Source organism: Eurosta solidaginis, chromosome 2, assembly GCF_040869045.1.
Source record: "Eurosta solidaginis isolate ZX-2024a chromosome 2, ASM4086904v1, whole genome shotgun sequence".
Taxonomy (NCBI): Eukaryota; Metazoa; Arthropoda; class Insecta; order Diptera; family Tephritidae; genus Eurosta; species Eurosta solidaginis.
The window spans coordinates 214,534,619-214,546,993 of record NC_090320.1 but is presented as its reverse complement, the minus strand read 5'-3'; the positions used below and the strand labels follow the sequence as shown (position 1 = coordinate 214,546,993).

The window sequence follows — 12,375 nt, the reverse complement described above, 5'->3', positions numbered from 1 at the left end:
TTCATGTTCTCTGTATATAAAGCTACGCAGCAGACGGAGAAGGTAAAAGACGTCATACACGAATATATTCGGAACTCTTATTGTACAATTAATAATTTAGGTTTTATTACATAAAAAATAATAATCAGATGTAGAAGAATACAAGGTAAATTACACTTAAAATCTATATCATTTACTGTAACACATACAAAAACTTTGCTAGGTTCATAAACTTAATCACGTAACTTTTCAACAATTTGTTTGTATGCGTTCTCTTCTTTTTTATATCCCTCATGCAATTGCTCCATACGTTGACTTGGTGTAGGTAAACGCGCTCTCAACCATTCCGTATCCACTTTAGCTTTTTCCATTTTCTTAATATCATTTATGTATATGTTATAATAAATTGCGTTTAACCGACGCTTTACATCTAAACGATAAGCATGATAATCGTCCTTATCATACATGTTTGTATAATATAGTCAAAGTATTTCATAAACCCGGCGACACTGACGTGGATTTAGCTGGAAAGAGATGAGCATCAGTTTAACAGGTGGTTTTTAATAGTTACTAGTTAAATTAGTTTACCTTGTACGTTTCGCGTGCCTCATGAACCATTCCTTTGTTAAATCCTTTTTTGATGACATCACTTCCAAAACTTTTTAGGCCCATACACAGACGAGCATCAATATAGTTGCGTAAACGCTGAAAATCACCCGATGGATCTTCCATTGCCATATCAATGACATTAATGATTGGTAAGTAATGTTTATAGATAGTTTCAATGAATTTTGTGCCAAATTGACTAATGCGCGGTCGTGTGTTGAGGATATGCGTAGTACTCATTTACAGTGGTGTAGCCAGTGGTTGCAGACTGATAATCACCATTATCATTTTTATACTTTTCATAGCTGTAGGAATATAAAAATTGATATAAGTTACTTATTGAAAGTAGCATATTTAGTCAACATACCATACAAAGAAGCTCCATTGCGGATCATCAACATCAATATAGGATACTGCATCAACGAACCATAATTTAAATGTCTACAAACGACTGAAGAATTTTAAGAATGCTGGCACCTTATAGTCACAATGATATAGTTCGAATAAGTGCTCCTGTCCGTCTTCATCAGTAACACTGTTTTCGGTTATTTTTTCACCAAATGGTTGAAACTTATCTGCTTTATCTAGTGTTTTCAAAAACGCATCCATATTACCAAAAAAAAAACAGCCATGAGGTAATTTTTCCGCTATCGGTCGCACAACTACATCAGCCTTTATATCTCCGCCTAATAGTTCATCAACTCGACTGTCATATTCAATGCCAATATAAATATGTAGAGGACCAGCAGTGTATAAAATACGCACACATAAACCTTTATATCCGAATATGCTTTCAGATTCACCAAATATTTGATGTGCCATCATGGGATGAAATACAGGGCTGGCATCTTCCAAATCTTATTTGCGGCTTACTTGAATATGCGAATTGTGCTGTTTATGTTAAATATTTTGTGTAATGCGGATGACTTACTTAATTTAAATTCCACAGCTTTGACTGCAGTACGAGGTCCACATATTCGTGTATACCTCTTAAATCGTTCGTAGGAGTCTCGCAAATCCTTCCACCGCTTTTTGCATTGTTCCTCTACATTTTAAATTGAAATTTACACCACATGAAGAAATAAATCTCAAATATGTATACTAACCTTCACTTTGCATAGCAGAGGAGACCTGCCTCCATGCCAATTCCTTTTTCTTTATGTTTTTATAGTCCTCCAAGCCCAGATTATATATAATGGGCATTTTCCGCACCTCTTCAATTAATTTTTCATCTGTATCCATATTTAATTTGTTGAAATTGTAGCAATCTATGTATGTAATTCAGGTTTATGAAGAAACAATTTTTTCAGGTAATTGTTTGCTTTAGGTTACAACTGCTAAAACTCGTCCAAAAATATCGGGAGAGGTGTCAAAAGACGCACTTATGACCCAGGATCACGAATCCGAAAGCGGAAATTTAAAATTTTATTTCTGTGAAAAGATATTGCCAAAAACCCGGCTCCGCAGCACTCCGAAACCGGGGTGGGATCCATAGTATTTTTGCGCAGAACGCCTTTCTGCATTCGCGGCCTTCGGCCACGCTTATAAAAAATTCACCTGGGTGGGTCCAACACCGGTTTGGAGACCAAAACTATATCCGCGCAAAACACTTTTACCCACAGTTTTTCTTGTCGGTACCACAAAATCACAAAAACCACATGAAAATTTTCGGTTTTGTTTGCAAATGTCTCCGAAAAGAAATAAAATGTCTGATTTCCACTTTCGGATTCGTGGTCCAGGGATCAAGACGCATCTTTTGACACCTCTCCCGATATTTTTGGACGAGTTTTAGTAGTTGTACCCTAAAGTAAACAATTACCTTTTTTCAGTCGAAGATTTTTCTTACCAATAATTTAAACTGTTTCTGTATCGCTTAATATAATGTCAAATAAGTTATTATTATTATAAAACCGTGAGATTATAATTAATTTTATTATTTAACCAATTTTACCCAAGAAAAACTTTCAATAAACACGCGCGAAATTACTTGTCAGAAAAGTTAAGAAGAAGAATTTATGCTTTGCCGCTTGTCAAAATAGAAATAGATTTAATCTGGCGACAGCGGCATTCGTGGTCGATTGGCGTGTTGCCATGTTGTCGTTAAAAAAACCATCGCCATAAGAACATGAGTAAAAATAATATGACAGATGTGGCGGCTACACCGCCGTCGTCAATGTGGCGAGCCCTAATGTATCAATTCTATTTCGTTCTAATTTCTCTCTGAGAGAATAAAAATCAAATAACGAATCAAGCAAATCAAAAACTCATACCTTATTAAAACTAAAAAAAAAGTTCTCTTCTTACGATACCGCTGTCTGTTGTTGTTGTCCACTCCATGGTCTTTTGGTGTTTTCTTTTCTAAACGAAAATGTCGCCTTCACGCCAAATCTTCAAAAAGTTGTGTTCTGTTGTAAAATTAGCGAAGCCTCAGTAGAGGGTATCATTATCTTTTCTCAACAACCTACCCCTAAATATTGCCAAAAATGCAACATTACTTGCCCTCGCTGCCATTGACGGTGCAAAGAACAGCCCTGTCAATCAGCTGATGAATCACATTGACAAATAAACACAGTATACTATCTGTCACTTTCTAGCAAACATAAATCACCAACGATAAAGCAGCTCCGATAAAGCATGCAAAATTTTGACATTTCATTTGGCGGCAATGTTATTTTTCCAAGATAAATTTTTTGCTAAAAAAGTTACATATTTTGCAAATAAGTGAATTATTATATTTGTCGGTTCGAGGTGAGTATAAAAAAAAAAAAAAATAAATGTAAGGCGCGATAACCTCCGAAGAGATCTAAGGCCGAGCTTCTCTCCCAATTGGCGTCGTGCTCTTCTTGATTTTTCCCAAAAATTGGCCGGACGGGACCTACATGTTTTATGCCGACTCCGAACGGCATCTGCAAGGCAGATGAGTTTTCACTGAGAGCTTTTCATGGCAGAAATACAATCGGAGCGCTTGCCAGACACTGCCGAGGGGCGACCCCGCTTAGAAAAATTTTCTTCTAATTGAAAAATCTTATTTCTAAAATTTTGATGTTGCTTTGCCCGGGAGTTGAACCCAGGGCATACGGTGTGATAGGCGGAGCACGCTACCATCACACCACGGTGGCCGCCAAGGTGAGTATGCTAACGCGAAAAAACAAGACAATATACATATTTATATACATATTTCAGTTCCATTGCTAATTGCATATTTCTCATTATTATAGAAGGACTAGGAGATGGATAAACGACTCACATATTTTGTATATAGCGCCGTCGACGATCTTTTGGAGTCATCGTCTTCCTCATCAGACGACGAGGAGCTGGCTCTAGTTTTGCACCCAACTAATAAATATTTGCGCGTAATGGATTTTGTGCAAGGCGTAGTCAATTTGTACGCTAACGTCGAGGTAAGTTTTTGGGAAGGATGCAATTACCTTTAGTGCAATAGGTATCTTTATAAATCTCTGGCCAATAGCACTAATATTTTTCTTTTACGCATTCCTAGTTCAAAAAACATTTTCGAGTTGAACGTGACAGTGCGGAGTATTTAATTTCTAAATACCCTATTAGCCGATATTATGCAAAGAGGAGTTATAAAGAAGGAAGGCCACAATTAGCCCCAAACACACATGTGCTATTATTTTTATGGTAATTCATATTTATTATATTACTAGCTTAGGTATTTGTAAATAAATATTTATACATCGTCGCCCGCTTGCCAGAAGCATTAATGTGCCAAAATGAAAATGTCGGGAAATCGAGTTTCCAAGTTTATTGCTCCCTCAAAATTAGAAGAATTTGTTTCTAATATAAAAGTTTATCTATATATTGTACTCACACTATGCTCTTTCAACTGAGATAATTGCTCTGCTCGCATCCTTTCTATTTTTCGAGATTTAGCACATTCATTTTTCTGGCACGACAAAAATTTAAAAACTGATCTAATTTTTTGTTAACACAGCTATACAAAAAAATTTAAAGTAGTCGGATCAGGTAATGCGACTCATGTTTTCTATACATTTTGATGTGCTGAATGCAAATACACTATAAGAATGGTCCCAAGTGGTCGTGGTATGGCCTTAACCTCAAAACAAGTAAAAAAAATCACTGCAGATTGATTTGTAGATAACGTTAGGGCCAAGCCAATACCTGCTAGGCCAATTCTGTTGGCGGATTGGGATTTGGAGCACCACAGTACTTGGGAAAACAACCGCGGCTTTGACTTATCGAAAGTATGTATGTAAATGAAAAAGTCATACATTCAATTCAATTTCATATACACTAATGTGTTTTTATTTAAAATATTATTGCAAATAAAAACTAGTTCTTATTCTGATCAGAATCAGAATCTTCTTAAATGTTGGGTTCGGGAAAAGCGTTGCCCTCAAGATTTTTATAAAAAGAATGACATTATTTTGGTATAACCAGTTTTTCACACAATTTTGTTGTTGTTGTTGTTGTAGCAGTGCTTCGCCCCACCTCACAGCTGCGACAGATCACATATTGTCATCAATATCATCAAACGGGAGTCCAAGGGAACTTGCTATTTCAACAGGGGTGGACCATAATGAAAGGGGTGTTAGAGGCGTTGGTTCCACATTACAATTAAAGAGATGGTTGGTGTCATGTGGGGACATATTGCAAGCCGGGCATACATTTTGTATGTCGGGGTTGATTCTGGATAGGTAAGAGTTTAACCTGTTACAATATCCAGAACGAAGTTGAGCTAGAGTGACCCGCGTTTCCCTGGCGAGTATGCGTTCCTCTTTCGCAAGTTTTGTGCACTGTTCTTTAAGTACTGGATTCACCGGGCAATTCCTGGCATAAAGGTCAGACGCCTGTTTGCGGAGTTCACTGAAAACATGCTTGTGTTTTTTGGCTTCATACGGTTGATTTCTTAGATGCCGTATTTCCTCATAATGCTTACGGAGATGACTCCTTAAGTCAGATGACAGACAGTCCTTGGTCGGGAAAAATTCCGAGTCGCTCCGGTATATAGAACCGACGGCCTTGGGAAGCGCAATTTTTTCAAGTATTTTAGTTTTGATTCGAGAAGAGGCAACGGCTTCGAATAAATCGGTTTGTCTTCAATTAAACAACTATCTTTTTTTCTGATATTCAGCTATTAAAAATTCTTCATCGGTATAATTTTTAATGAAGAATGCCTTATACAGCTCATCTTTTACTTATATCAACTAGCATATATATCGCATGGGTAGTTTTATAGGTCCCTGAGTAAAATAATTATAAATAAAAAATCGTTATACAATTGTGTGCGAACCTCGAAAAGTTTTGGTGAGTGAAACATGAATGTGCTATATGAATGTGCTACATTCATTTTTCTGGCTCAACTTTTTGTGATTGAATTGAATATTCATGAAAATGGCACTACAAATTATTGGGATTTCCATGTGCGTAGGAAGCTCTAGATTTAAGTAGAACCTAGAGAATCTAAAGGGTAATATAACGAGGCCTATAACACAAAATCGGAAAAATTGCACATTCATGCTTCTGGTTAGTAGGTATATATAATTGGCCAAGCGATAAACATAAGTTTGCGAGATTGGAACCTCCTTTTTTATTTTAGGTTTTGCAGCAACAAGACCACTATACGAGAAGTTAGCAACTTATTCAATATTTCATATTCCTTTGCTCATTACATGATAAACAATGTTACATCGTTTCTCGTTGAGCTTTCACGGAATGTTATAAAATTTCCGCAAAGTGAATATGAAAAAGAGGGTATAGCAAAAAACTTTGAAGCGATATCAGGATTTCCAAACGTATTAGGCTGTATTGACGGGACCTATATTTCGATAAGGGCGCCAAAACTAAAAATTCGTTCAACATACATTAACAGGCATTCATTCATTCATTCATTAATTTATTAGAAATTACATTAGTACAGTAAGATAATATATCTTTTATAGTACAACAAACAGTGTCGTGGATATGTATTTAACAAGATTGAATAAAATTTTGGAATAAAAAGGGATACAAGTATTAATAAAGTTAACCTAAGTGAATGATGTTATACAAAGTACAGTAGTAGTGATATAAAATATATGTAGATATAGTAGACATCTTAGAGACATTAAATTAAAACTATACTCAAAGTAAACGACTTAGGAAAAAATTGAGTAAAAAAGAAAAAAAAAACAAAGAAAAAACAAAATGGTCAGATTAAGATTAATGTGTAGAGAAATAATTGAAAAGAATGCGCTTATAATTGTTTTGGTTTACATTGTTCCTTATTGCAGCTGGGATTGAGTTCCATATACGAATGGTGTTGATACCATTTCTGTGACTATGCAGGGCATATGCGATGCAAATTTAAAATTTTTAGATGTTTTCACTGGTGTACCGAGCAGAGTCCATGACTCGCGTGTTCTTAATTTATCGTTTAAAAATAAACAGCTACCAAATTTATGTTTGCCGAAATATCACCTGTTGGGCGATTCTGCATATCCGATAAGAAACTACTTGTTGACACCCTACAGAGATTACGGGAACTTAACGCAACAAGAAAAAACCTACAATCTCAAATTTTGTCAAACTCGTGTACGAATCGAAAACGCGTATGGTTTGTTAAAGTGCCGCTTCAGGCAACTCATACGATTAGATTTCCATGAAGTTGAGACTACTGCAAACTTTATATTAGCGTGTAATATTTGCATACAGCCTTCCGCGATTTACAACCAGATTGACTGAATTCTTGTATGTGTGCGTGTCGGGTATTTGACGCTTGCCCCGCGAATATCAAATAAAAAGCCATCAATCAACATTTGCATTGAGAAACCTTAGCGTTCGGTCGTGAATATGTCGTCATCGGATGATGACTTTTTTTACTTGCAACTACAGCAGTTTTATTAAATAATAAAAAAATTTATAAAAATTTTATTAAATAATAATAAAAGCTTTACATTCCATAAAGCTGGTAAATATTGATAATTTTCAATACATTTTAATATGAATTGCTTTTCTTCCACGCACTTGTTCATTTTGAATGTCGACACAAACTAAATACAACACTGCGTTTTGTCAACAATTTTTGATTTTCATCAACGTATAGCCGACAACAAATACGTGTGTCACGAAGCCACCCGACTGCACTAACACACACAAAATTCAGTCAATCTGGTTGTAAATCGCGGAAGGTTTATAGACAAAAAAGATAAAATAGAAGCAGAAGAGTATTATGTTCCCCCTGTTACTGTTGACGATCATTTTCTTCCTGAAACTATCGACTCAGTCCTCACTGACCTTGGCAAAATAAAGAGAAACCAAATCAAATCACTGTTTTAAAAAACAATTGCTATTCAAACTCCACTTTTTTTATGATGAAATGAATGAATTATTTCTATCCTGAATATAATTAAACAAACGACGAGTACAACCAACCACCAACAAATATACAGTGTTTGCCCGCTACCGCCAGCGAAATATCGAACCACGAAAAACTAGTAAGCGTCCAGTACCAGCAGCAATACCAGTTAAATCGTGGGAACAGAATTAGAATTAAAGCCTTTGGAACTGATATCAACACGACCTGCGCGCCAACATCAATTGAATGAAGGTGAGCTAAACATTTGCTAATTTGTATTTGTGGTCCTATACTTCTGACGTTTAAATTTTTACAGACGATGGATTGTGGGCTCTTAAGTCTATTCGATCCCAATGAGGATACTCATGATATTGGCAATGCAAACAATAACAGCGTAAACCGCCGTAAAGAAAAGAAATCTCGAAAATCATCTAGTAAATCAGACGGCGGTAAAAATAAGAGACAAAGTGAGTGCGGAAATTGTAGCAGTAGTGAAGGAGAACTAGATTATCTCAATAATAAAACTATTGATTTTGATCAAGGAATTTTATCACCTGAACCACAATTGGGAAATATAGAATATAAACTAAAACTAATTAGTCCATCCAAACATCGCTTTTAACATCTTTTCACTCATATGAAAAGAAAGGTTTGGAACAAGAGTCAAACGAATTTCACATAGACGATTTTTTTCTTGTAAATGTAGTTGGTCCTGTAGTTGATGACAATATACAAATTAAAATAGGCCCGATTCAAACTTTTCCACCCCTATTAGGCGATTGTGATGATGAACCATATGGCCCACTGCTGTTTCAGGTAAAAAATACAAATTACGATGAAGCTCATAGTTTGCTTAATTATAACCATTTCATTCATATTAACGTTTTAGGCCGAAGTATCAGTACTGTTTCATGCTACAGCAATTTATGTAGTTTTCCAGACCACCATGCATATCGCCAGCATTCAGCAAACAGCAGTTATCCGAGCAATTGACCCAGCCAGCATTTTTTGAAAATTTTGATCAAAAAATATTTAAATATCATACCCCAAGATGATTCAAAACGTTCAAATTTAAAAGCATTTTCTGTTCGAAAATTAACGTATCGTCGGGAGAAAAAAGTACCATAAATGCATATACATATGTAATATTTCTATATTGCTAATACAAAATACTCGCAATAAGTTTTGAATTCGAAATAAAAACAAGACAGCCTACAAAATTTTTGTGATTGTAGAAGCATAAGTGTGACAAGAAAAAATTAAAATTTAGGTACATTCGTTTTTTGAATACAAAAACAAAAACATTTAAACAGCAATATATCGGCACTCTGATGTTTGGGAATGTACCTAGCCTTTTGTAGCAATATAGAAGTATTACATATAGCATAAATGTGATTATTCTTGAATAATCATTTATGATTCCTATTTCGAAACGGTTTTTGTTCATATTTGATATCATTGTAAAATTGGGCTTTAATTGTTATAGAGTAATATTTGAATGCTTTTCACAGTCATTTTCTGATCATATTCGTGAATATATTTCAATCGTTTTTGTTGAGATTTTTGAATCATTTTTGAATGCCTTATAATGCATTTATTCTTCATAAAGAATTCAAAATAGGATCTACATAATAATCTTATTTCATCAGGGGAAGAAAGCATGCGAAAATGAGCTTTTCGAACCACAGCTAACTCGCAAACAAACTTGACCGATATACACCTCGACTGCAACATCCAGCATCAACTATGATCGTCAACATCTTGAAATACGGATACGATACGGGATGTTGAAGCCGTATCTAGGTATGTCAAGACAGTTTCACTTACCTGCGGTTCAAATAGCTCACAACCTATGTATTGACCAGTCATTATGTATTTTCTGGGAAGCTGAAGGTGAGAAATGGTTGGGGAAATCTTCGTTCACGACAAGCATTACATTATTTTTGTCTTGAAGAATATCTTTTGCATATATAATAAAATGTTTATATATTTTTTCTTAGCTTCATGATTGAAAAAATATGTGTATATGAAAAAAATTAAATTTTTAATAAAAAGTAAAATTTCAACAAGTATAAAATTCATTATTCAGTCAACAAATATATTCATAAAAGATTCGGAAAGCTGAATGAAAAATTATTATAAATTTTTGATCACCTAAAGTAAACATATTTGATTCAAATATGTTTCCAAAATGTGATTGAAAAACTATATTCAGTTTTTGATCATCAAAGGTAAGCATATTTGATTATTCTTTTTGTTGGTTTTTAAAAAATATTAAAATTTAGTCATTAAAGGACTTCAAAAATTATTTCAAAAAGAGATCGAAAAATGCTTTTTAGTTTTTCATCATCAAAAGAATTCATATTTGATTATTTTTTTTGTTCAATTGTGATGAAAACTCATTATTTATTCAGAAAGAGTAATCAAATTGTATTCATATGTAGAGAAATTCAAAATTGAATCACCTAAATCCTGAGTGGGGATGAGCTTGAAAAGATGGGTACCAATGATAAAGCTTTGGACGCTTTTTGTGAAGGCGCAAACAAAGGCATCGGCGTAGTTACTAAAGTATTTCCACTGAACAAACCAACAGGGCAAACGCATTAATACACATATGCAGTAGCTTAACTATTTCGTTAACTATAGCCAGACAATATATTCATTCTAAATTAAAGATACTTGTATTTGATTTGAAATCAAATTCAAACTCAAACAAAATTATCTTTTATTTAGACTGAGAATAAAATCACAAATAAAATTTATCTTATCCTGCAGAACGAAGTTGTCACCAAAATAGTGTGCAGTTGCCATTGTCATTACAAAGACTCTTTATATATACATATGCATGTAATTATATTTATTAAAAATTAAGAGAACATCCGCTTGCTTCATGCAGGTACTTTTTAACAATTTAACGAAACATACAATATATCAAGACTAGAAATATGTAATAAAGGAATGAATATAATTGAAAAGATCTAAATTTAGATCTACACCTTCTCAGCATTTTATACATTTTCCTCACATTGCTTGGCAGTTTTTCCCTCAAGCTCTTCGCATATTTTAGCCCACATATATTTTTTTGTTTTTAATTTCTTCATCGGTCCTATTTCCGGCAAGTAAGTCGCGTACCTATCGAGCAGAAGCATGGTTTCCCCTTCCAAAAAAATTAGTTTATGTTTAAGTATTACGTTTACATATAAAAAGCTTTAGTGCATATTCGAAGTGACTTTCTGGATATGCCTGGGGCGAATATAGAAAGTCCTGAAACTTTGCAAAACTGCTGTTATTACAATTATAACAAAAAAAGGACACGGGCGGTAGCCCTCCTACTCAGAAATACCCTGGTTCATGCTTTCTGCTTAAATTAACGAGGTTTGGTGTTGTTTTAGCTTTGGTATTGGTAAAACCAGTAACAAAAAGTACTTATGAACAAACTTTAATACAAATAAAGTATATTTAGCCGTAAAAACTCACCTGTTACAGTTTTACTACTCCCTGGACTTCCAGCTTTTAATTCCATCCTATAAGTTGTTACAGGCACGATTGCACTGAACTCTGCGCTTTCAGTTTTTATATCGATTGTTTCCATCGTAATGGTTTTAAAGAAATCAAATCAATTTATTAAAAGAAATGAATTTTATTTGTATAAATATAATTTGCGAAAGTTTTTATTTGGCGCGAAGAAAAACCACAGATGGCAGGAGAACAGCTGATTACGTGACAGGGTTACAATTTTTGTTCTTTTCAAGTCATGCAAGGTGGCACTGAACATTTTAAGTGAGCTACAAATTCACAGGGCGAAGTGAGAATCTTGAAAATTTTTGCTCCCGAAAGTGGCGACATTTTCGTGTAGAAAAGAAATCACCATTTTTTTTCAAAAATTTAGCGATTTTGCCTTTGGTCGCTATGAAATGCACACGATTTCGTCTGTATTTAATTGTTGTTGCTGTTTTCTGCTACGCTGTACAGTAACGGCCGGTAATTTCAATGTCTAAGCGCCCTGCGTTCAATTGAATGTTTGGTAATGCTGTGCTGCTGACGCTGAGTTTGAAACTTGGCTTTTTACTGCTTCACACAGAAGATAAACTGTCTTGGTGGTGCGCACAACTTTAAACCGACTATGCGCGTCGCTGCTTCACGCAGAAGCCAACCGCGCTTAATAATTCGGTGTTTGACGACTGTGCGCGTCGCTGCTTCACACAAAAGCTCAACTCAATTGGCGCTGCGCACAACTTCAGGAATGACTGTGCGCGTTGCTGCTTCACACAGAAACCAACCGCGCCTGCTGCTACAAACGAGCGTTACTGTGCTCACGTCTCTTAGCAACCGAGACTTTACCGTTTAACTTGGGGCTGAAACTAGCGGGATACTCCAATCATCGGGTGATGTGCATTTACCGGTGCTAACGGCTCACTGAGGCTACACAGTTTAATGACTGTACTCGGCCAAAAACGAGAAAAATTCTGTTT

The 12,375-nt window shown here is 35.1% G+C and overlaps 1 protein-coding gene and 1 pseudogene across 1 annotated transcript; one reads left to right on the top strand and one right to left on the bottom strand.

The window, feature by feature from the left end:
• Window positions 1-212: 212 nt before the first annotated feature.
• LOC137242591 (histone acetyltransferase type B catalytic subunit-like) lies at window positions 213-2,514 on the bottom strand (annotated as a pseudogene).
• A 440-nt stretch (window positions 2,515-2,954) lies between these two features.
• LOC137241811 (putative nuclease HARBI1) lies at window positions 2,955-6,470 on the top strand. The gene is made up of 4 exons (XM_067769203.1): window positions 2,955-3,333; window positions 3,804-3,986; window positions 4,085-4,227; window positions 6,167-6,470. The coding sequence occupies exons 2-4, from the start codon at window positions 3,816-3,818 to the stop codon at window positions 6,468-6,470; spliced, it is 618 nt and encodes a 205-aa protein (XP_067625304.1). The 5' UTR covers window positions 2,955-3,333; window positions 3,804-3,815.
• The last annotated feature ends 5,905 nt before the right edge of the window (window positions 6,471-12,375 follow it).

Coding starts and splice junctions, on each gene's coding strand:
- LOC137241811 (XM_067769203.1), top strand. CDS start 3,816: ATGGATAAACGACTCACATATTTTGTATATAGCGCCGTCGACGATCTT. Junction 3,987..4,084: donor ATTTGTACGCTAACGTCGAG/GTAAGTTTTTGG, acceptor ACGCATTCCTAG/TTCAAAAAACATTTTCGAGT. Junction 4,228..6,166: donor CATGTGCTATTATTTTTATG/GTAATTCATATT, acceptor TTTTTATTTTAG/GTTTTGCAGCAACAAGACCA.